Source organism: Phaethon aethereus (genome assembly GCF_964289735.1).
Source record: "Phaethon aethereus genome assembly, chromosome: 4".
NCBI lineage: Eukaryota > Metazoa > Chordata > Aves > Phaethontiformes > Phaethontidae > Phaethon > Phaethon aethereus.
Window position 1 is genome coordinate 71,715,309 of NC_138578.1, and position 25,594 is coordinate 71,740,902.

General features: G+C 39.3%; 1 protein-coding gene across 1 annotated transcript in view; it reads left to right on the forward strand.

Moving 5' to 3' along the window:
* Positions 1-1,898: 1,898 nt before the first annotated feature.
* Positions 1,899-25,594, forward strand: part of WFS1 (wolframin ER transmembrane glycoprotein) — a gene marked incomplete at its 3' end in the record, with an annotated part of 35,272 nt that continues 11,576 nt past the window's right edge. Inside the window, exons 1-2 of the mRNA XM_081999740.1 lie at positions 1,899-2,224; positions 21,995-22,077. Coding sequence (XP_081855866.1) covers positions 2,032-2,224; positions 21,995-22,077 — 276 coding nt within the window. The 5' untranslated portion in view covers positions 1,899-2,031. The remainder of the gene's footprint in view (positions 2,225-21,994; positions 22,078-25,594) is intronic.

Here is a 25,594-nt window from a genome sequence, read left to right on the forward strand (position 1 = left end):
CGCCGTGCTCCGGCTGCGCGGTGGGGCTTCCGGGGTGGCAGCCGCTGCCCGGGCATCCTCCGGCCTCGCGGGGGACGAGGCCGAGCAAACTCCGGCTCTCTCGCCCCGCCCCGTCCCGTCCTCGCACCGTACCCGGCCGGGCGGCAGTAGCTGCAGAGTCACCGCCGGCCGGCCGCCAGGCTCGGCCCGCCGGGCGTCCCGGGGCGGCGCGGGCCCGCGGGTGGCCGCGGCTCCTCTGCAGCGCCGGCCGGCTTCTGAACACGGCCGGGCTCCCCAAAAGTCTTGCCCTGCCTCCCGTCCCCAGGCTTTTAGAAAAACATCCTAAAACCAAATCTAGGGACTAGCTTCTGCTGGCGTCTAAGCTTGCCGTAGGGGAACTTGGTGATGTCCTTTACAGAAGTGCAGCCTGACTCTTGAGGCGGGAGTACTTTTTTTTGCCAGCTGCCTGACGCCCAGGTAGGTGTTTCCCGACCCGTCGCACGTGTACTGGAGAGGCCTTGGCTGCCCGGCTGTCCCTTCTGCGAGCGCCCGCCCCAGCAGAGCTGGAGCCCGGCTGCGCAGCACATCCCCCGGCCGGCAAGGCCGCGGCGGGTCTTGCCGTGCTCGTCTCTCTTTCAAATCCCTAGGGTCAAGCTTAAAATCAGATGCAAAGTAACTTTTGTGATTGTATAATGGTTAAAAATACTCATGCTGGTTTACTGGGAAAGTATTTTAATCTCTGTGTTTTCCTAGGACTATTTGAAGGTTGGACTGAACTGTGTTGGTTTATTTATAACTTGGTGGAGAAACATGATACAGAAATGCATTTACTCACACCAGTAAAATGTTTTCTGGTTTAGGGAAGCTTAATTTTGGCAAGAAAGTTGTCTAATTTACAAAGAATATGTTTAATGATGGGAATATTGCTGGTTACTTTCAGCATGCTGTTGTGATTTTAGTGTTCTCGAAGTAGAAGTAGTTGTTGGCTGAGTTCGGTATTGTATCTTTGATTTTGGCTATACTACTTTCATCTTTATGAGAGCATCTTTAGGCCAGTATTCTGAACATACAGGATTAGAAAATATAGTTTGTTGCCAGACACCTTCTACAGTGTTTCTTGTGAATTGCTTAACTTCAGGGAAGTTGCTCTTAAGCAGCAGGAGTTACTCTGTTTTGCTGGGGTAGTATATGCATACCTTGCTACTTCATGTCTTGTAAAAGCTAAGCTTTTTCTAAGCACTTTTATGAAAGTTTACTGATTTAAGGAACTTTTTACTATAGAACAGAGATCACCTTATCATTTAGGAGGGGGCTACAGTGGAAGTTAAAAGGCCTTATGTTGTAAGGAATTGTAAGGCCGTTCCCTCCCTGCCGTAGTGGTTTTTTGGATGAATACTATTTTTTATAAAATCAGATAGTAGTTTAGTAGTACATAAAGTCAGCTTACCTTGGACTGTGTATGTTTCAATTGGAAATGTTTATAAAGAGCCTCTTTGGCAGTGTCCCTCTCCTCATTTCCAGTGGCAGAGTTCTACACTGTCTCCTCCTTTGCCTTCTTATCTTTCTTGTCTTTCTCTGGTACCTGATTAGGTGGTGGCTGTGAACCCGGCACTTGATATGAAGTGATTTTTCTGTCATTATAGACCTGTCAGTAGTGTTCCATAAAAAGTTAGGGGCTAGTCTTTGCATGTGTAAGTAGAACATTAGATTCAAAGAAGTTATTTGTATGCAGTATTTACAGGATTGATTCATTAATTTTAGCATTTTTCTACACTTGAAAATCGATTCTTTTCTAGTTAGGAAAAAAGGCAGTGGCTATTCTGGCACAATCCTATATATGGTCAGTCTTACTGAAGAGTAACTGCTCATGCTTGGAATTGCTGAAGAATGTATAAATACATCTTGAAGTTGCTGTCAGTGTTCTTACACTTTTCTAGACTTTTTGTTCAACTAATTATATAAATATATTCAGATTTTAAATTTTTCCTCTGGCTTTATGTTTTAACCCTACTGTCTGATAATTAATCGTTATTCTCTTCTTTTGCAGCTAAAATGAATTCAGATCCTGATCCCCCCTCAAGTCCCTCTCAACCCCAGCTGCATCTTGGAAGGTCCCGGCTAAACGCTGCTGCTGTGGACCATAGTGAGAACAATCAGAAATCTGGACCACCTTCAGGAGATACTGCAACCTTTTCTTCTTCAGTTCCTGGCTACTCCCATAGCAGGGAGAAAGCTGAAAAAAATGGTAAGTATGAAAGCAGAATTGGCTTATGTTGAACATTGGGAGATTATTGTGTGTATATGTATTCTAAACTCAGTTTAAAGAAACACTGTAAAGTAGGCACATTTCTGCAATTTCTTTTAACCTGTTGTTGTGGAAGAGACTTTTCTTCTGCAGCTTACTTTGTGCATATTCTCATTTTCCATGCAATTTTTCTTATGTGTATAAAGCAGCAGGAAAGAAGTTTATCTGAAAAATTGGCAGGAAGAATTAACTGTAATTTAGCATAATATTGTCTTGATTTAATTTCTTCAATTGGCTAGATCACATGCTAACTATAACTTTAATATGAATTATAATGTGGATGAATAGATACTACTGTAAGGTAGACTGAGGGAATAATAAGATGATATATGAAACCAGAGTGACAGAAATGAAGTTAAGATTAGCAGAGCAGATAAGAAGTTGGATTAAGAATCATGATACACTTTGAAAGGCAGAATTATACTTTTTTTCCCCACTCAGTGTGAACCCACTGAGTTTCAAAGACTGTGAAAACTGATGGAATGAGAGAAATGTCTCATGCAAAAGGTAGAAATAAAAATATCTGGCTCCTGTTTCAGCTGAAACAGTTTTAAATTTGGTTTATAATCTAACACTTGTGCAAGAAGCTCTTGTGTTTAAAGAGCAGTAATTATGCTAGACCTCAACTTTCGTTAAAATTGGACTTTTGATTCTGAAACTGCTTATGTGCATGCCCTTATATTCATAAATATGAGTCACTCTATTGAAGGTAATAAGGCTATCCAAGAGTTTAAAATTATTAAATGTGTGAATATCTACATGGCATGTATCAGATGCAACTGAGCCGTGCACATAGTTCAGGCCGATATTATGGCTGTATTAGCATATCTACTGTTTGCATCTAATTCAAAATTGACTGTTGGAACCTGCTGGGTTCTTTGTTACTAAAAGGCACATTCCAGATGGAGGAGAGGTTTTTTTTGGATACCTGAATTTCTAACATGCCTCAAGTGTATCATTAGCAACTTTTTCATCTCACCCACCTGTAAAAGAATTCAGGGATGATGGAGAATTGACACTTCTAACATTAATTGCATGCTTATTAATTTAGGATCAGTGCTAACAGGTATGTTTTCTTCCTTTCTTCATTCTCCAGTTTCTTAGTATGCTTCAACAGGGAAAGAATAGCAACAATATTAGGCATATGGTATGGAGTTATCTTGGGCTTTGTTATTACAAGATTTGAAAGAGGAAAACAGGTTTCTGTTGCTGGTGCCCACATCCATGCAAGATTCTGAAAATGAATACAAGCTACCAATCTAGTGGTGTTTTACACAGATCCTGTAACGTATTCTTCTCTAGCTAGTTTGGAGATATTCTTATTCCCTATAAATATTGGACTTTTAAAATTATACTGAGTTTTGTATTAGTTCTCTTTACAGGCCTATGTATTTATTAATGATCCCTATGCAGTTTTGCATTATAGATGCTTTTTTTGTGCCCCTATAAAAGAGGACTTTCAAGCACTGATGTATTTCTCCATTTCAGTTGTGACTCATTCCTGATTACTTTAAATGTCTTTGAAAATCTTCTCAGTGCCTGATGCCACTGTCATTGCCCTTTCCATCCCCATCTTAATATACGCAAGTATTTAATGCTGCAGAATGAGCTACTATTGCCATTAGGTCATGCTGGAGTCTCTAAGAACCAAGATTTTAGTGGATTTAGGTAGAAAATGTGTTAGATAAGATCATGTTTCTTCATCCAGTATTTTATTCTATGGTTATTTTAGGTTTATGTCATTTGTCATAATACTAACAGTTTCTAGAACTGAAAACTCATTTAAAAAACAGGAAGCAGAGAATTTTTCTTCCACCCACAGCAGCACTGGTCATCGGAACTTAAAAACGGGGGGTTTAGTAGGACTTTGGAAAGAAGTACAAATAGAGAGAAGTACAAATTCAGTCATATATGTGCGTATAGAAACAAATATGAAAAAAAGTCTCAAACAGAAAATTGACACTTCAGCAATTTTCAAAATATTTGAACTGACAGAAGGTATTCCTTGGAATCATTAGAGCTTTTATCAATAATTAACATTCAAGTTGTTGATAGATCTAGGAAGAGTGAAGGACCTGTTCTCTTAGCCATGGTGTGTTGTGATCTGGTTGTATGAAAGGACACATGTACTAGAACAGATGTTCTGGGAAAGGCTATTGCAACTTCTTTCTTGGAAGGTTATTGCAACTTCTTTCTTGGAAGGTTATTGCAACTTCTTTCTTGGAAGGTTAGGAAGTCAGTTACTTTGAATAGTCACTATGTGTCACTATGACAATGACTGTAACTCTGATGTAAAATAGGACAGAAAAGACCAGTGCATTTCTGTACAGAAAGCTATCTCAATAAATATTATTAAATATGTAGAACACTTCTCTTTGTGCAAGACATTTAAGTTATCAATAAAATTATACAAACTTAAATTTATAATAGAAGTAATTTAAATTTTAATAATTTAGCTATGATTTCTGTTGGAGAAGGGGAGATGTACAACATTCCATCTCAAATACTATCTTGAAAGGCAGTTTTACCTCAAGCCTACCTACCACATGCCCACGTGTGATTGCTGCAAAGAAGGATAATGGTATCCATGGGCTGCATTAGACAAAGCATTGCCAGGAGCAGGAGGGAGATGATCCTTCCCCTCTACTCAGCACTGGTGGGGCGACACCTGGAGTCTTGTGTCCAGTTCTGGGCTCCCCAGTACAAGACTGGAGAGAGTCCAACAAAGCGCCACAAAGATGATAAAGGGACTGGAACGTCTCTCCTGTGAGGACAGGCTGAGCGAGCTAGTACTCTTCAGCCTGGAAGAAGAGAAGGGTCAGGGGAGGCTTATCAATGTCTAGAAGTACCTGGAGGGAGGGTGCAAAGAGGACGGAGCCAGGCTCTTTCCACTGCTGCCCGGTGACAGGACCAGAGGCAATGGGCACAAACTGAAATACGGGAGGCTCTGTCTGAACATCAGCAAAAGCTTTTTCACTGTGAGGGTGATGGTGCGCTGGCACAGGTTGCCCAGGGAGACTGTGGGGTCTCCATCCCTGGAGATACTCAAAAGCCATCTGGACACAGTCCTGGGCAACTGTCTCTGCATGGCCTTGCATGAGCAGAGGGGTTGGAGCAACTGACCTCCAGAGGTCACTTCCAACCCTTGGTGGTTCTTGAAATACTCTTGACAACATATCTGTATTCCTGATCTGCGCTTTTTCTTCCAGTCTCTACTTATATATGCTGTGTTTAAGGCTATAGCATCAATGTGAACATTAAGTAATTTATTTCCTGGAAACACCCATCTCCTACTCCTGCAGCATTATCCATATCTTGCAGCATAATCCAGCAAATTAATGAATGCTCTGGCTCTGACTCAGTAAAGCACTTAAGCACACACATCCTTTGCTGCACGGGTACTTCATTTGCTTTGAAATCCTATACTATAGGTTTTTTCTTAGCAATTTGTCAATCTGTCTTTTGCTAGTGTATCATTAGGTAGTGGTTTTGGGTAATTAATTTTGCAATAGGAGGTAACAGTGCTTTGAAAATATGTTGTGCAAATCAAATCTGGATTTAAGGAAAAAAACAATACTTAATTGTGGAGCTTGAGGTGATTTGTAGATACTGTTTTTGTTGCTTTAAAAAAAAAAACCTATTCCTATTTCTACCCAAAGCTGTTGCATCCTCTAGAAAGCCTCTGCCTATATAAGTTATTGGTTTTGTGTATGTGTTGGGGGGGAAAAAAAATTGTTACACTTTCATGGATGTTCCTGGACAGGAAGTTTATTAGTGAGCAAAGCATATACACTACTAATTATGGCTTCTGAAATTTTAAAACCGTTGAGTCATCAGTATTCATGTAAGCAAATTACAGGAGGATTGCTAGTTGCTTAAGCAAAAAAGTTCTGCCATTATTTTAGTAGCCTGCCAAGAGGAACGTGGAGGATAGCAACTCAGACCAGTAGCTACTTGCTAATGAGGTCTGGTGAAATTTGTTGGAACAGATTAAGACTCAAATCTCCAAAGGCACTTTTATGCCTCCCAGGTGCCCAGGCCCCTCAGTTTCTGTCCAGCCTCTACAGACCCGTATTTGGTGTCTGTATTTCATCCGCTCTATGCATCCTCCTTCCTTCAGATACAGCCCTAAAGCAATGCGAAAAGAAGTAGCTCAGATGAGAGCTCTGGAGGTCCCAACACTGGATTCTCCAAATAGGCTTAGAAACATCATTCTTGCTAGTGGAACCATTTCCTTTATGTGTACACAGAGCAGAACTAGGAAAAAAAGCACCTTTAACATGTTCGCTTAGTTACCATGTGAGTATCTGGATACTGCTGCTATTGATGTAATGTTTTTGGAAGGGACGCATGAATTGATACTCCAGGTAAGTGGTCTGTATTGCTGAGCTAGAAAATAGGCTTCTGTGGCCCAGTGGATATTTTACTTCTGATTCAGATGGAAAAAAAGCAGAGTTGGGAGGACCCTCTCACAATATGATAGCGATGGGATACTTGCTTGGGATTTCTGGATTCAAGTAGCTGTTTCAAGTCAGCCAGAATGGTAACTTGAACCAGACTGACTCTCACCCCAGGTGATATTTATGGTGCTACAGGTGATACCATTTCTTGTAATGCTTAAGCACCTTCAAGTATGTAAAGTATCTTTCTTAAAAATCAGTAGGGAATTGTCTGCCAGTCAGCAGGTAAAAGAGACCATCCTAGGATAATAGAGAAATCTGGGAGGCAGTGTGAGGGTGATTATTTTTTATACGCAGATGAAAGAGATTTTATTTAGTTTTTACATCATTCATGTATGTTTGCTAGCCAGTAAGGTTGGAGAGGAGGAATCGGGTAGGCATGCAAAGGTGAGAGTTTGGGAAGTTTTTAGAACGTTATAAAGCTCAGTTGCAGTGCTTGAAGAAATATGTCTAACTTAAAGAAGTAGTTTTTGTTTTGTCTATGTTTCTGCTGTTAAGGAAATATGTACAAATCACAGAATCACTAGGTTGGAAAGGACCTTCAAGATCATCAAGTCCAACCATTAATCCAGCGCCATCATGTTCCCTAAACCATGTCCTGAAGTGCCACATCCACATGTTTTTTGAACACTTCCAGAGATGGCGACTCCACCACCTCCTGGGGCAGCCTGTTCCAACGCCTGACCACTCTCTCAGTGAAGAAACTTTTCCTAATATCCAATCTAAACCTCCCCTGGCACAACTTGAGGCCATCTCCTCTTGTCCTGTCGCTGGTTACTTGGGAGAAGAGGCCAACACCCTCGTTGCCACAACCCCCTTTCAGGTAGCTGTAGAGAGCGAGGTCTCCCCTCAGCCTCCTCTTCTCCAGACTAAACAACCCCAGTTCCCTCAGCCGCTCCTCATAAGACTTGTGCTCCAGCCCCCTCACCAGCTTCGTTGCCCTTCTCTGGACACGCTCCAGCACCTCAGCATGCTTCCTGTAGTGAGGGGCCCAAAACTGAACACAGGATTCAAGGTGCGGCCTCACCAGTGCTGAGTACAGGGGCACGATCACTTCCCTACTCCTGCTGGCCACGCTATTGCTGATACAAACCAGGATGCTGTTGGCCTTCTTGGCCACCTGGGCACACTGCCGGCTCATGTTCAGCCGGCTCTCAACCAGCACCCCCAGGTCCCTTTCTGCCGGGCAGCTCTCCAGCCACTCCTCCCCAAGCCTGTAGCATTGCATGGGGTTGTTGTGACCCAAGTGCAGGACCCTGCACTTGGCCTTATTAAACCTCAGACAGTTGACCTCAGCCCATGGTTCCAGCCTGTCCAGATCCCTCTGCAGAGCCCTCCTACCCTCCCAGCAGATCAACACTCCCACCCAGCTTGGTGTCATCTGCAAACTTACTGAGGGAGCACTCGATCCCCTCATCCAGATCATCTATAAGGATATTGAACAAGACCGGCCCCAGAACTGAGCCCTGGGGAACACCGCTTGGGACCGGCCGCCAGCCGGATTTAATGCCGTTCACCACAACTCTCTGGGCTCGGCCATCCAGCCAGTTCCTCACCCAGTGAAGAATGGAGAACATATGGGGAAGGTATTTGTACTGAGAGCTTTGCAGACAGAAACCAATTTCTTATGTTTTGTTTGTAGATGTGCAGAGTTCTGCTTGTACTTAGGAAGGTTATGAGGGTTTTTGTGTCTCTTGGAAGAGAATTATTTTATAAATTGTGTGACTTGAAATTTATAAATAGTACAAAAAACATCTTCTAAACAGTTTATAATGCATTGTAACGATGTCCCACAGTGTGTCTCCAACACATTGCTAGGTGATAGGTAACAAATAGGGAACCTCTCTAATTTACAAGTATTTTCCAAGTGTTAGCCTCTTCCACTTAAGGTTACAAAGAACCTTTGCTTCAAAGCTCTATCTTAGCACTTCTGTGTCTTCAATTTCTGGCAGTAAATTGTACAGACTAATTCTTGAGGCCAAGTGAAATGTTTGTACAAAGCTTTAAGTAGTCTCAGAAAAATCTTTGATTGTTAGAAGGGGAGGATTATGCCTTGACGTATTAATTACTTAACAATTTATCTGTCAGTTTATTAATGCCCTTTCAAACTTTACCTGTAATTACTTGGGCTCCTGGAAAGCTCATTTGTCAAGCATTGCTGTGGGAGAGAAAAGATTCTATCCAAACAAAAGTTAATGACTGTATTTTCAGATAAAATTTTGGGACATAGTCATAGTTTATACAGAGCAATGGAAATTGGCTTTTTCAGGTCTACTGCTACTGTTGTCAATAACATGCTGGTGTTTTTACTTTACGTGGGAGTAGGATTGGACAGCTGTTTATCTGAAGAAAGATTCTCCATCTTTGCCTCTTTTAGGGTTTGAAATACATAAATCTTTTCTTCAGCTGGTAACAAAGATATTGTTACTGATAACAATTTTTGCATTCGCACAATGCACCAGATCAAGTGCCCTAGCTCAGTCTTCGGCCATTATTTTTCAGGTGGATCAATTTCCTAATCCGTGTTAGTTTATGATGACAAAAGGTTTGTTCTAGCATAGTCCCAGGGCAGCAGAGGGATAGAAATGAGCAGATAAAGAATAGACAGGGAAGAGCTCTGTTCACATTAGTAAATCATGCAATGAAATAGGAGTGCCTCTGTGAATCATTCCTGTTGTACATACTTCAAAATTTAATCTAGCAGTTGGAATACAATCTTTAGTTTCCTCCAAAAGGAATCCAGTATGCATGTTCCAGTATGCACACAACGTGCATTAAATGGGAACAGTTGGAAAGTTAAAAGTATGTTCCTCATCTGAACCCACTCTCCAAGATAACACATCTGCATTCAGCAGCAGTGAGAATTGCTAATCTCTGTAGATATTTTGCAGTGTCTTTGGAGGTAAACATTTAGAAGTACCTAATATCTGTACGTTCATCTTCAAATAAAACTGCAGCAAATCCCTGTTACACTACAATAATGGAGAGACTTGAAACTGGTGTCCTGTTAGAGGCCCCTTGCAGCAGCAGCAGCAGGTCCACTTCATTGCGAAAGTTAGAAGGTGAGACTGGAAACAGTAAACTGGGAAATAAAACCTCTGCAAAGTCAGTTAATGATTGGACGTGCTTACTAAGCAAGGTAATAAGGCACTGTAGACTCGCAAAACAATTGGGGTGGGCCTTTTTTAAGGGCCGCTCTATTTTGATGGTAAGCTAATGAGTGTCTGTGTGTGGAATAGCCTCCACTGCAGAACTGCTGAAATTCCAATGAGCATTGTGCAAGTTAAGATAACTTTAGGTCTTCACCTACAGAAGTGTGTGAGCTTGGTGAGGTTTATGATCTCGATTCTTTCTCACATTGCTTTTCTGCAGGTTGCAATTTTCTTTTTTTCTCCTTTTTTGGAGGGGGAGAGGGTGGTTAATTATGATGATTTTCAACTGAGAAAAGAGGAAAAAGCATTTATTTTTAACTCTGCAGTTTTGGAACATGTTAGATTTATCCTAGCTCATCAATAATGGATTTAATCAGATGCCTGCATAGGGAAAGCAGCAGGGCTCTCATTAGTTGCGTGTAAAATTATTTTAATGACTTTAAATGATCATTGTACAGTAATAGCTATGCTAGAAAGAAATACCTTTTAAGAATAGTTTTCCCTCCACTTCTAAAATTTAGGATCTCTATAGTACCATCACTCTGTCTACCACCTACATGCTGCTTTTTGGGGTTTTTTATTGCTTTCCTGGCAATTTGCCTTCATTTTGTGGGGGTGAAAAAGTTGTTCCCTTTTCAATTTAATGCTATTTGATGACTTGCAATTGTGTGTGACTAAAGCTATTATCATATCTACAAATACATTGCAGCTGCCAGAGAAAGCAGAGTTGAGTCCTAGACTTCTGCACCTCTGTAAATAACTGTTATTCCTCTCTCTCCCATCCCTGTTATCACCTTTAAAAATAGAATGCCTGGCAACGTATGCTAATATAAATATTTTTAATTGTTCTTGGGGCAAGTTGGACCATCTCAAGATCTTACCGTGGAAGTTGAAGTGCAGAGAAGAAAAACATACGATGTACTCTTAATTGTACCGATCCCTTACTTTGCAGTTAAGATAAGAATCCAGGCAGCTTCTGAAAGGATTCAACAATCATGGATTAGCAAATAAGCATCTAAAGTTAATAAAACTATTTATCAAAAGAATAACGTTTGTTGTACAAAGTATTTCTCCCTCTCCAGTCAGTTCCTCTTTTTGTGTCGTCATATTCTGTATGTACAAATCTTGTTTATGGCGTGATGCTTAATGCCTACTTTTAAATGGAATGTCAGTCTTTCCAGAAACTTTACTCCTACATAGGTACTGCACACAATACCACTGAACTTTTGGAGCTTGTGGAAAGTGAGTAGGAGGATTTCTCTAGAGACTCAGATTGGATCCACCGAACACTGAAAGCTCAATAGTGACACACAAAAGCTATTAGAACGTTAATTTTTGTTACAAAATGTACAGATCAACTTTTTTTAAAAACCATATTGATAATAGACAATCTACCTGTGGATGAACAATTTAATTCTCTTTCCTGAAGGAAAGAAATTGGACACCTTTCACTTTGGAGATATGCTTACAGAGCATCTTCTAGCAAATGAAAGGAAATTTATTTTGTCATTAGCATGTGTATACCTTTGCTCCTAAGTGCATCTAAGAGTCTAGAAGCTTGTTTCATAGTGAAAACAAAATCTGTATAAAAAGCTATGGACTGTTCCCTGAAAATCTTGAATTTGTTGAATTTCGATAAAGTTACAGATATTTGATAACAGAAGGAACTTTTCCTGCAAAAAATCCTGTGTAACACGGTATCAGAATTACCACCATACACTTCCAAAAGGGACTGGAGGTATTGTATAGGGCATGACTCCTTTTCAAAAGAAGTGCCTTCTAGGGAGATTTTGAACCAAATGTGTTCTGCTCTATCTGTTTTGGCCAATATCCCTGGGCAGGCATGCCCTTAAGCTTTCATTTTCCTCCTTGTTCCTTGACTATTTATTGCTTGAACAAATATGCCTGCATTATTTACTTCGTACATGCATGCGTTCTTGTTGCTTGTTTCCTACCTAATGTTAGAAAATCTTTAGATTTCAACATTGTAAACTTTTCTTTATACTAGCAAATGGGCTATTGCTGAGAATTTGCAAGAAAATTATTTTCTATAGCCAGTATATTTAAGCTGTGAACTTCTTAAAGCAAATTCATTCACTTTTCTAACATAAATTAATGGCTTCACATTGGTGACAGGCTGTTATTTCTTATGTTTCAGTCATGCTTTGTTTCTTGGGGTTTTTTTAGTAACGCAAAAAGACCAGGTAATTGTAATACAGTCCCATCATAGTTTTGAACTGTGTAGCAAGACCTCCACTGACTTTAACGTAACAGCATCTCTTTCTGACTGTAACTCTAGCAAAGTTAAATATTGGAGGACTAGAGAACAAGCTTGATGAAAGCTGAGTAGGAGGCAGAATTCCCTGAGAACAGTGGTTTGAGAATCCCATTCAGTTGGCCAGAGCTGAAAGACACCAGTGCTTCAAAGCAGTCTGCATATACAGAGTTTTTGCAGGTGGATTGTCTTTAGCAGCTGGGTGCTTGGATTTTAAGAAGCTAAATGATGCTTTTTTTCTTTCAGTTAATTTTAGCTTCTAGAAAGAGAAGGCATTGAAATCCAGGAGACAGAGAACATGTTTTGGGGCCCTTAAATGCTAACTGAGGATGAAAAATGAATGTTAGAAAATTATTGGCGTCCAGCAAGCTGATTTTCTTTGTGGATGTTTGTGGTAATAATTAAGGTGGTATGCATCCTTTCTGTGCACCACCCTAACTTCCTCTGGGACAGGATTTATAGCGTGTTTTTGAGATGTTCCTGGCTGTGTCTTTTTCAAGATAATCCAGTGCTACGTTAGATAGCTACAGTTTGATATAAACTGTAGTTTCCCTGATGAAACTTGTGGCACAGAGTGCATTAATAACTCTGAACTTAAGGACAGTAGAACAGTTTGATTCTATCTGCAAGTACTACTTAGGCACTTTTATTATCTTAGTATGGGATAGGCTTTATATGTTGCACTTCAGAGGCACGATTTTGTGGAAATCTCTAGACCTAAAAGATAAAACAAAAATCCAGCTTCAAGTTCATTGTCATGAAAGTCATGGAGGAGGCTCTTTCAAATACAGTAACTAATCCTGTATCTGTCTTCTCTGTGTCATGTCTGTCTCCACCTACACATTTATTTGTTCAGCTTACCTTGTGGAGCACAGTGGGAGGAGTGCAGTTGAGCAGTGAACATAGGTTATTCATACCAGTATCCTCTCAAAGTAAAAGCAAGTAATTTTCTTTGTATTTCAAATGGTGCTTCCTTTCAGATTCAATTACAGTAAGGCCTTCTCACTAATGCGATGAAGTGATGTACGCCTGAGGCTTCACGTACAGTGCTGTGCAGCGTGACAAAGATCAGTTCAGACAGCAGTACACTTGGTGGTATATGGAGAACTTGTTCACATGTGGGAGAAGCTCTAATGTCAAAGATGACATTCTTCCCTCCCTGCTCCTACCCCAGTGATTAAGCTGGTGGAAAGACCTGTGGATGAAAGCTTGTTCCATACTACTCTTCATCAAACATGTAAATTACTCTTGACAGTTAATAACACGGAACTGAGGGAAATACTTGACATCCTGTGACTTCTTATAAGTACAAAACCCATTTTACATTAAGTAGAGACCTTACTGGATAAAGCTAATGAAAATACAAAGTGCAGTTCTTCTTCTTCTGGATGCCTTCCAGGTTTTTCTTCTCTCCTACTTGAACTAGCATTAGAGTTACAGTTTGTGAGCTCTGTGTAAAGGATCACAGAAGTTGCTGTCAATGCTCCGTATTAATACTGGAGAATGTGAATGGTGATAAACTTTTTCATGTTCAAGATTCTTGTTTTGTCTTTTATTAGTCCTTTACTCTGTTGTTTACAGCATGCCTGTTAGAGCCAGGGAGCTTTTTCTAAATGCAGTCCTAGTGCTGTCCTTACTCGATTTTATTCATCTTTTACTGAGGTGTTAAAGATGTTCAGTGGCAGCTGTTTCCTTCTCAGAATGTTCTTCTTTAGCACCCTGCAGCCTAGAAACTTCCTGGCTCAGTGGTGAGATCTTTATATTTGATGGTGCCTTCTGGGTTTTTTCTTCTACTCTTGGTTTGTCCGGTTGGTTGTTAAACTCTCATAAGTATTTGTCACTGGCCAAATAGTTTGAACTTGTTGATGCCCTTCAGTTTTTGGATTTGGTAAGACATTGAATAGTCTCTCTGTTTACCTTCCCATTTTGCAAATTCTTCGTATGTCTAGTATCATTCTCCTCAGTTTCTTCCCCAGGTTAAAAAGCCCTGATAAGAGTGTCTTACTAGCACTGAGCTGGTTGGTTTGTTGGTTTATTTTGGGTTTTGTGTTTTGTTTTTTTTTTTTTTTTAAACAGCATGTTACAACTCCAAGGTCTTATTCTGAGTGGTAATAGTTAGTTCAGAGCTTATCACTGTGTGTGCAATGATAAGGCGTCTTCATGGTTTGCATTTACTGCATTTCATCTGGCCTTTTATCATGTAGTCATGAAATACTTTTGCAGGTTTTGTTTGGGTTTGGGGTGGTTTGTTGGGTTTTTGGGGGTTTGGGTTTGGTTTTTTTTTTTCAGTAATTGCTTCTGAGGTGTTTTTTTGACCTGAATAACACAGACTCATCACCAGACTTTGTCACCTCTGTTAGCTCCCCCCCCGCCCTTTTTTTTTAATTCCACACATAAATGCATGAATAATATAGGTGTTATTGTATATTCCTGTGTGTCTAAACTGATAATATTTCCCTTGGGAGAATAAGTGCTGTGTATTTCTATTCTTTGTTTTTTATTTCTCAATCTCATACTTACCCATGTAACAGCCTACATTCTAATTTGTTTAGAGGACGTCTGTGAGAAGCCTTGCTACCTTTTTGTGCTAGAAATATGATCTGGATCTGCCAGTCCTCCAACCTTTTGACTCCTTCACAGATGTCTTATGTCAAGGCTTGATACTACCCAGTATATATTTTTTGCCCCCCTCATAAGCTTAAGATTTTTTTTTTTTCTTTTACATGTTTACCTGGAGTGGATATCAGATTTAATGGTCTCTGTTATCATGGATCTCTCTGGTATCGTACTTGCTGCTTTCCATTTCTCAGTTTTAAGTGAGAGGCTACACACTACCATATATAGATAAATAGAACACTTTGATAAATAACTAAGAGAAACTACAGTTTTAAACACAGTTAAAAGAAACCATAGCTGCTTTGTTTAAGTTTGAGAGTCCAGCATAGGAGCTTCTCAGTGCTATTCCCTGGCAGGGAAAAAAAAAGACAACCAACAATGAAAGTTTAGTAGATCTTTTACTGCAGCTTTCTCTTTTTCAAATATTCAATTGTCCTTGAATTATCTGTAGGCTTTACAGTCTGCCTGCTCAGCTTGTTGCCCCTTGTGTGTCTTGAAAAAGACATAAAAAAAGTAGTAACAGATTCTGCATTAAGTTGTTCTCCTGACCTTTTTCTCTTGATCTGTCATGGTATAGGTTTTTAATTTCTTGCTTTTTCTGTTTTTCTTTGTTTTGGCATGACCTTAGCTTTGCAATGATGCATTCTTATTTCGAAAAATTTAATTTCCCCTCTTTTTTTTTTAATCTGGCTTTGTTTCTAAATACTACTGTAGCAGATATTTTGCTTTTGACTTTCCTATCTGGCTAGTAAATCTAGCTTGCTGTTACAAGAGTGGCTCACTAACTTCTTAAACGAGGTTCTATGCATTGCTCAATTAGAAGCAAATTTTTTTTCTGCCTTTTAGTTTCTGAGTAGTTATCTCATGAAGTTATTTACTAAATGTATCTAAAAATCTTATGATATTCTTGAATGTGATACTTTCTGGGAGGTAGCTGAGGTCATTATTGCTGTTTTCTGGCCTTTCTGCTGCTCTGCTCTTTCTCAGTGTGGCTAACAAAACATCAAGGAAACCACTTTTAAAATCCTCTATCTAAAAAAACCCTAGAATTTGCAAGATCATTTGGGAGATGGATTACTTACCGTTGCTTGGTGCGCATTGCTGGGCCACCTTGATAGCGGTTTTCATCTGCGGCAACTGGCAAATCTTTTCATGAAGTGATAAAAGTGTTTATGTATTTTAGGTGCATATTCAGTGAGTTTGGGAGTGTATTGCCACTGGCTAGGACTGAATGTCACAGATATATTGTGCATATGCTTAACTCTTCCTGACTATTTTCAGTCCCCTCAGGAGCACTTGCTGTACTCATAAAATGGGAAGGCCAATCCAGAAATCTTGTTTCGTATCTTGTCATCTCAGATCCTTTATTCTCACTAACATCTGGGGGTTTTTTCTTCCTTCTCCTGCAAGTCCCTGTCACTTTTTTCCTGAGCCTAAATGAATGCTTGTAGTTGTATAAAGTGTGTATGGCATACGGGTTTCCTTCATACACTTAGCGTGGGTGTTGCTTAATGCATTAATCTTTCGTTGGGTAGAGTTTCCATGCAGCTTTAATATTCACATGTAACACCTGTAATTTCTTCTAAATGTACATATTTCAAATTAATACTTTGTCTTCATTATTGCTTCTGGCTTGAGAAACTGCTTTCAGTTTTCCTTTTATCCTGTTCTGTTTAGGTTTCCAGTGTTCAAAGCACTTGGAAGTGCCTGGCTCGTGTTTGTGTAAAAATCAATCTGTTGTGCATGATAACGTAACTGTCTCGTGGCTGGCCCCCAATAACTGCGTGAACAAGGAAGAGCTTACGCTCAAAAGGCGTGATAGATTGGGATCCTTTAAAATACGAGGTTTTGGCCTTGGTATTATTTGTTCATGGTCTTTCTCCTCTTGTGTTATCTGGAGAATTGAGGTGCTGGAGCTGTGACCCAAGAAGAAAGAGCTGTGTGCACTTGGCCAGGGGCTAATAATAGTGGGCAAGGTGTTAAAACTCCCTTGTTCTGGGTAAATCCACTCTGCTGAGAGCTTTAATATGTCTGTGTTGGTAGGAAAGTAAATCAACAAACATTTTTGTTATTCAGTATACACTCTGTTGACTCTTTCTGCATGAAATGACTTTGATGGATTTTTTTTTTTTTTAAGGGAGGCGGTAATTGCTAGCAGTTAGAAGAGCACTGAAAAAAAAGAGGTGGTTTTATGTGGTGGTTGGGTGTGTAAAATCCACTCTGAGCATACATATAACTAAAAATCTTTCCTTACATGTAAGGATTATTACTTATGTGTGTTTAAATACTTTAAATTCATGAATGGAAGTCACACAGTGAATTTTAATATTTATTTTTAATATTTAATGATTATTTCTTTTAAATAACGTTTGCCTAAAGTGTGTGCAAACACAAACATTTTGCTAAATATATCATCAGGTACTTTGTGATTAGTCAACCTAATTAGAATGATACATTGTACACGCATGATGTGTTTCAGTTGCATAAGTGAAGGATATTGGAAGGACTGGGAATATATTGCATCCATCGTTGATTTGTACTAGAATACTGGGAAGGAAATTTTATGACAAGCACAGCGTACTCTGTGTATAAAATCTTTTCCATTGAAAAGTTTGCTTACCTAGATTGTGTCAGTCCATTCTTTGAAACTTGTATGAATGATGAAGAGTTTTTTGGGTTTTAATCCTTGATGTAGTCCAAAGATGAGACTTATACTTGTTAATTAATCAATGATGGCACCTTTCTTTTGCGACACAATGTGAAGCACTGATAACTTGCAGTCTCACTTGGGCTAAACCCCACTATGGATTAGGTGCCTTTCAGTCAATTTAATGGCTAAATTTCAGAGGTAAGGGACAATAATTTAATCCTGAAATAGTATTGCATAGTATTCTTCTAAGAACTGAAATGTTTTCTTTCGCAACATTTCCTGTTTCTGGTCAAAACCTAACAGAAACAGTAAAAATGCCTGCCTATGCTGAAATTAATGCTAAATTTCCATTTCAACCTGTAGCGGCAAAGCTGGACTCAAAATTGGAATCTTACTTTATATAGTCAATGTGCAAAGTAATATATAAAGTTTCAGAAAGTAAACACTAGTCTTTAGTTTTCAGCAGCCTGTCTACAACCTACCTATATAAACAGCTGTGTTTAGATCGCTGGATTCTGAGTATTTTTCTGGAGTTGTGAAACATACTTTTTTACTGGTAAACAGAAATGACTCTAATAATGTTTTGATAACATCTTTGAAGTCTATCAGCTAACATGCAGCTTTAGCTTACTCTTGTAAACGCTGTATATGACTGTGAAATGCAAACAAGCCTTTATCAATTTTATTGCATTAAGACTTTTTTAATAAGCGCTTTAATAAAATAGGTTTTTAGTGATGGCTTTAACCTGTTAAATGAAAAGCCTGAATTTCAAAAGTGGTTATTTCTGTAGCCCTTCAGAAGTTTAAATGCGTTCTGTAGTACAAAGACATAAATGCAGCAGACTCCGAAATACATCAGCTTCATCCTTTGTGGATCACAAATCTTTTTTTTGTTTCCCACTATCTTTTTTGGAGTGGAACTGAGAAAATTAGAGGATACAATATAATTTTGTGTCTTAAACTTAAGACTTAATCACACAGAATGATAAAAAGAAAACATTAAAATTTATTAGTAATGTCATTATTCCAATATCCGCTGAATAATTTGTGTTGAGTGACCTGTCTCTGTGAAGGCAGAATGAACTTGTTTTGTAAATGAGGAATTGAACCACAGAGCAGCCTGATGGACAGGGTCTTGGTGACAGGGTAGAAACTACAGCCAAATAGGAAGTGCTAAGCACCCTTCCATGTCCCTGTCCTGTCTTAATTTGTTTCTTCTATGTATGCTACGTGCCGTCTAAAACTTGTGTGCTTTCACTTGCCTGCTTTCATTTGAATGACTGCAGCGCTTGTGAACCTTGAATAACTGATAGACTTCATTGGCTTACATAAATACACCTGACACACAACAGCTAGTGAAGTCTGTTTTAATTGTCATAAAAGATACATGAAGTAGTGCAAGATGAATGTTCCTCTCTTCTGGAAATTTTTATATTCAAGACAGTAAAATTTGACATTAAATAGACATGAGTTTTTAGCAAAGTTGGAAAATAAAAGCTTCTACTGACAGCATTTCCATTGCAGTACTCTTATGTGGGAGGAATATACATCAGGACATTTTCTGACTAAAAACATGCTTAAGAATAAGGGTGACAAGTTACAGATCACCACTTTTTATAGTGTTTTTACAGTGGGTTCATTTACTCTTGTATAGTATTTGTTCTGGTGTCCAGCTGAATTGAAAGAAAGTGTGTGTTGTCCATTCTTTGTTCCAAAACACACTTGAACTGTGTTTTGGACCTTTTGCCTTCGGAGACTGACCTTAATACTTTATGAGAAAGTAAATTGATATGGTAGCCATGAAACTTGAGTCATTCATGCTTTATCCCTTTTACTTACCCTCTTGCTTATCCTTTAAGCAAAGGAAAAATACTGGTAGTTATGGGAACACTATGATACTAAGCCATTCTAAATTTGATCTTGAAAACATGCTACAACCTGCTCTTCTGCCCTTGCCCTACAATTACAGAACCAACCCACAGACATAGTTTTAATTAACTGTCTTTTATTTATATTTATAGGTCATATGTGAGAGTTCGTAGAAGTGATAGCCAGGCAGGAGGGATTGGACAGTAGGTTGAAAATAACAGCAGGAAGGGTTTCTTTCCCCTGGTAGTCAACTCTGGTTGAACAAATATTTCAACAAGTTTGCCTGCAGTACCAGTACGTTTTATTTTCTTTTCTCACTGAAGGTGGTAGTTGGAACATAAGGCTGCACATTTTTAGTTTTGCCTTTGTCTTTTTTTGCCATCTTCATGAGCAATATTATTTACATGTTAATCTGCAATGTAATTACAATAAAGTAAGTATATTCTGGTGGTAAAGAAGCAAAACAGGAACGCTTTACAGCTTTTTATTGCAATAACTGTTCTTATCTAACATACTCATCTGTGTGTGGAAGGGATGAGAGCCATGCCATGCTCTGATGTGTGACACATGGAGCAGGAGAGAAAAGAAACCACTTTGCCTATAGAAACTGCCAGAGAACCACCCTTCTTATTAGGATTTATATCAGTTTAGCAAATTCCTCCTGTATGTGGGTTTTTTGTGTGTGTTTAAATTCCACTTAGTTATCAAACACTAAATTCTGAATGGTACCTCTTATATTGGTTTATCCAGAGTATCACCAAAATCTTTGTGGTGGTCTCTTTTCAATATGTAGCACAACTTGAAGAGAGGAAGGAAAAAAAAAAACCCCATAGCCAGGACAGTTGCAGAAATTTTGATGCAAAGTAAGTTAATGAATGCACAGGAAGAAACAGAGGAATACTGCCTTGCCCAACTTCTTTCATTTGGGTGGGGCAGATAGATGAATATTATGTTTCTTTCAAACAATATGCTCTTTCCTGTAACTTCTTGTTTATTGTAAGCAGAAAGCCCGAGTGATGGCTGTTGGTGTGAGTGGTGCCATCTGGAAAACAGGCTTCTGACTTGTTTAGAGTCCAATTCTGTTGGTTATATATCAGGGCAAGGAGATTAAGTGGTTAATTTTGCTGGGATGGTGTTTGCCTACTTTACAATAATATTTTTACAGCTTTCTGAGAAGATTGAGTACTAAATGAAAATTATTTTTCATTATGTGCCTTGTTTAGCCAGACAACATGTTATAATCTGGCATTAGTATTTTTTCCAAGTGGAGCTTGGCAGACAAACTGTGGCATGGTGAAGGAGAAAACTTACTTCATGGTTTGCTCTTGTTAAAATACATTCATTTTAATGAAAGTGTTGGCTTGTAGCCTGTTCGTTTGGAAATAGTCCCAGTACCAGGGATGTTAAAGAATGGAAGAAGCCCTGTTCTTCAGGAGAGTATTTGGAATCAGGTTTATTTCTTCATTCCTCTCACCTTTTGAAAAAGAGCTGATACTAAATGGCACCTCAGCTAACAGGGCTGCTTACCAGCTTCTCGCGTTAGTGCCGCCCAAGTTACGTAGAGGCTGAAATCTGTAACTCTGAGCAGGTGATGGAAAGCTTCTCTCACTTGGGTTCCTACGTTTGGAAACCGCTTCCTACCTGTACTTTCTCATGCTGTCCGTGCCCTCAGTACGTAGCTACCACGTGTTATGGTGCGTTTGGTGACCTCACAGAGTAACATGGTATGTACAGGTCAAGCTTTGTCTGTTGAGTTTGGATCTTTCTTTTCTGACTGCAATTTTAGGTTGACTGGTAAAGCTGTTATTCTGTTACAGCTGTGGTCTGTTGTCCTTTCTTACCCTTACTCTACTTATAGCATGCAAGCTATATTCATTTTCCTCTTTAAGTTTCTTCTAAACTAATTTATGAGAATTCCCCTCATAAAAAGTAGCAGTTCTGGCATTGTCAGCTTTTCCGTTATATTTATTCTTCATTAATCATGTAGCATGCAGCATTGACGTTGTTTACAACCACTGAATGTCAGAAAAAGCTCTCAAGATTTTTCTTTATGGTTCACTGGTGGAGATATGTGATGCTTTTGAAGAAGAAAAACTGGTGAAGTCTGTATGTGTACAGTAGATAGGAAAGGAGAGAAAATAAGGTGTGAGTGTGGAATTGGACACAGAACAGTGAGGTTTCTAACAGTGTTAGTTTCTGTGTACTCCAGAGGCTGAGGAGCCGAGCTTTCAAATATACTGGACACATTTAAAAGGCTGGTTAATTTTTCAAAACTCCTGAGAAGGCTTCGCTATTAAATAGGCTGCCAGGTGAAAGACTCAAGTGCAATCAAGAATAAAAATAGTAATAGTACAAAAGCTGATCCATACTGCATGTTCCACATGTGCTCATATTTCTCATAATGAGTATTCTTCTTCTATTGAGAAATGGATTCTGTGGAAGTAAAGGAGAAGCTGTGTCATCCTGTGGCAAGTACCAGATAACAAGTAACAGTAAATATGTTGAAGTACAACACTGAGATGGAGTGTAAATGTTGTAATGAGAATTAATTTCCCCTGTTCTTACAAAACACTCATGTTGGAGTTTTGAGATATAATCTTTTAATTCTTCAGCCACATATAGCAATGATTTATAAAATACATTCAAATATTGCTAGTAAACAATTTTCTTTATCAAATGAATTTACAGAGGCCATGAAGGAAGAACCTGAAGTACTCTTTGAGGAACTGCTTGAGAGGGCCAAAGCAGGAGACCCAAAAGCACAAACAGAGGTAATTTTGCATGCTCTTTGTCCAGTCTTGTTTGCTCTTAGTTCCAAAAATAGCACTGCCTGCTGTGGAGCTATTATCTCTTCTTTAGTTGAACTGTATCCATTTTGATCTTAAATGATTCAAAGAAAGGTGATGCCAGATGGTTCCTCCGCCTTGAGAAATGCCGCTTGCATAAGAGTGTTACTGGTTTCAGGTCCAACTCCTGAGTAAGCCTTTAGGACACGCATGAAAATGGAGAGGATAAGCTGAGAGCATGGGGAAAGTACAGAACTGCTTTGCTTTTTCTTTTCTTTTTTTGTTAAGAACGTGCCAAAGAGTTACTTGAGGAGGTGTGCAGATAGGGACAATTGAATGCTGTTTGGATTTAAATTTGCTATTGGAACAAAACTAGTTGCTCATCTAAATGAGCTCACTTAAGCTTGAACTGCTGGTTCAGTCCTTCACTGTATACAAAGACATCAAGACTCTTAAGCTGGACTCTGTGGAAGAAACTTGAGGTGCTTTAGGAGGAACAGAGGTGGTTTGATATTTTGCACTTGTATACAATTTCTATGAACTCCTAGAACCATATAATGGTTTGGATTGGAAGGGACCTTAAAGATCATCTAGTTCCAACTCCTGTGCCATGGGCAGGGATGCCTTCCACAAGATCAGGTTGCTCAAAGCCCCATCCAGCCTGGCCTTGAACACTCCCAGGGAGGAGGCATCCACAACTACTCTGGGCAACCAATTAACATATACTGGAAAAGAAGCCCCTCCTTGTTTATTGAAAATAGCTATGTTTAGTTGTGTAATGGCAGATGTAATTGAATTAATAATGGCAGTTCTGTCCATGCATGTGTTAGGTGTCCCTTAGGTTTTAGGAAAATTGTACCAGTTTTCCACTGCATTCCACTATCTGGTTTATTGGTCTAACTGGTCTGATATAAATAGCTTAAAATTGTTTAAAAGGGTTTTAATTCATGTTTAACTTGGTTGGTATTTTGCTCAAACATTCTTTTCCAGCTTCAGCTTTGATGGCAAAAGGGAGTGCTTATGGTCTCCTACACACTTATTGGTGGTTTGTTTTATTTCCCCAAGATTCTTGGGGACCACTCTTGCAAATAAAAATGAAAGGTGGGGATGGGAAAAAAGTCCTTTTAAAGCTGGTAAAAAATACGGCAATGCCAGGCTCACTCCCCACTTCATCTCAGCTTGTTTGAGGGTCAGGCTGTCCTTGGAATTGTAACCTGAGACAGTAGCAAATTCCTCACCTTTGAACCAGCCGGTGGCTTTGCGGAGGATGAAGCTTTAGCCTTGAGGGGATCGCTGCTGTAAAAGCCACATTTTGACTCTATTCCTCCACACAAAAGAAAGCAAACCCCATAAATATTCTTTCAGGATATAACTTGCAGTTGAGTAAGAAATACCTTATGTAATCTGAGCCTATGATGTGTGCATATATGTGTATATAAATAATATTTTTTTATCCTTCTCAATTTGTTCCACCTTCACTCCCTTCCTTTAGCTCTTTAACGATTGTATACTTTCTATTCCCACACAATAATAGGATTCTTCTTGTAAAGAGATCAGCATACAGTTTTGCTTTAGTATGCACGCAGGATGAATTGACTTCCTGAAAAGGAACCCCAGATATAGTAATTTCATTTCTATGCAATCTCTTGTGACTTGTGGAGAGGGAATGAACTTTTAGTTTTTAAAACCCTAAAAAAATATATTTCTTGTCTATTGTTGAATATGCCCTTTAGAATCAGTTAGAAAAATGTATTTTTATTTCTTACCTTTGTAGGAGTACGAATGAGAAGCTGAGATGGCAGTGGTGTGCTGTTTGCTAATAACTACAAGGTCAAATACAAGAAATCACTTGGTTCACTGGCTTGTAGTTATTACTATGAGTTTATTCAAAAATAACCCTGCAATGACTATGGAAATAAATGCACTCTGAGTGGCTGTCAACCTGTATTACTGTAGCTTTATGTAGCTTCTTTATTGAGAAATAACTGTATGGCAATTATGTAAATGAGACACCCACAGCTGGAGTTCTGTCATGGAGAAAAGGCAGCGCTGTGTCTTCAACCGGAGGATCTCTGCAACGGGACTACTTGAGATAACTGCCTTGGTTAGCAAAGCCCACAGGTGAAAGCAACCTTTGGAGAAGTACAGTGTGGAGATCTGTGTTAAGCTGTTACCAACTATGACTTCATTTCACAGTTTTAGCTCATCGGAAAGAGAGAATCCCTGATTTCTTAAACAACAAATCTGAGGTTAGCATCTTCTCCCGTCAGTTCTTCCTCCTTTGATGGCTGCAGGCCAGAGCTTTGCAGCTGTCTTCAGGTGGTTCCGTGTAGGAGCTTTGCTATGACAATGAAAGGTGACTGTTGCATGGGGCTTGTTTGAAGAGAGCTGGTAGACCTTCCAGTAGTATTTTGCAGAAAGCCTTGGTGTTTGTTATGGGACTTGGAGAGGGGGGGGGGTTTGCTACCAAAACTTTTAATATACACAATAGCTTGAAACTTCATAATCAAAATAAAGGGAAAATATTTTCTGGTTGCTCAGATTTTGGGGGTGTGTTCTGCAGGGTTTTTGGAGGGGAGTAAATCTTCATGATGAACTTTAAAAAAAAAAAAAAAAAAGATCCCCCCCAAAACCCAAGTAACCCCTCCTAGAAAACCCAAAATACTCCCCGCTGAAAACCCCAAACAACAAAACAAACAAACAAGCCCCAAACAATTAAAAAAAAAACCAAAACCCAACCCCACAGGCAAGCCAAAAAACACTTCTATCATAAAACAGGTGTTATGCTACTGTTTTACTTCTGCAGTAGCCTTGTGCAATATGACTAATTCCACAATCTGCCAGTTTATGTTGCAATATGAGTTTCTATGTTCAAGAGATGCTTAGAAACTTAAGAGCTGCATCATTAAGTCCTACTGCTCTCAAAGCTTTGCTCAAAAAATCTCACGGCTATAAATATAAACATACTCAGGAAACAGCTGTTCTTGTCAGAGGATGTTATTTACCATGTAACTTGTTCAACCAATTCCTTTCTGAAATAAATAGCTGAAGGTACCTCTGCGGTTGGCTGTTAAATTCCCAGGCAGTTGCTGCAATCTTTGTTGGTTTTGTTTCGATCTCATATGTTCTCTTCCTAGTCTGCCCCTGTATCTGTGCGCTGCCTGTTGAGCTCTGATGTGACTTTGTAATCAATGTGTAGTTTTGACTTTTGGATTACTTAGTCCCTTTTTTTTTTCCTGTTTCTGTATGTTTTTGGGTAGCTTCACCGTGTATGTGAAGCCTGGAGAAGAGAATGCTCCAGGGAGACCTTATTACAGCCTTCCAGTACTTAAAGGGGGTCTATAAGAAAGATGGGGACAGACTTTTTGGCAGGGCCTGTTGGGAATAGGACAAGGGGTAATGGTTTTAAACTAAAAGAGGATAGATTTAGACTAGATCTAAGGAAGAAATTTTTCACAATGAGGGTGGTGAGACACTGGCCCAGGTTGCCCAGGGAGGTGGT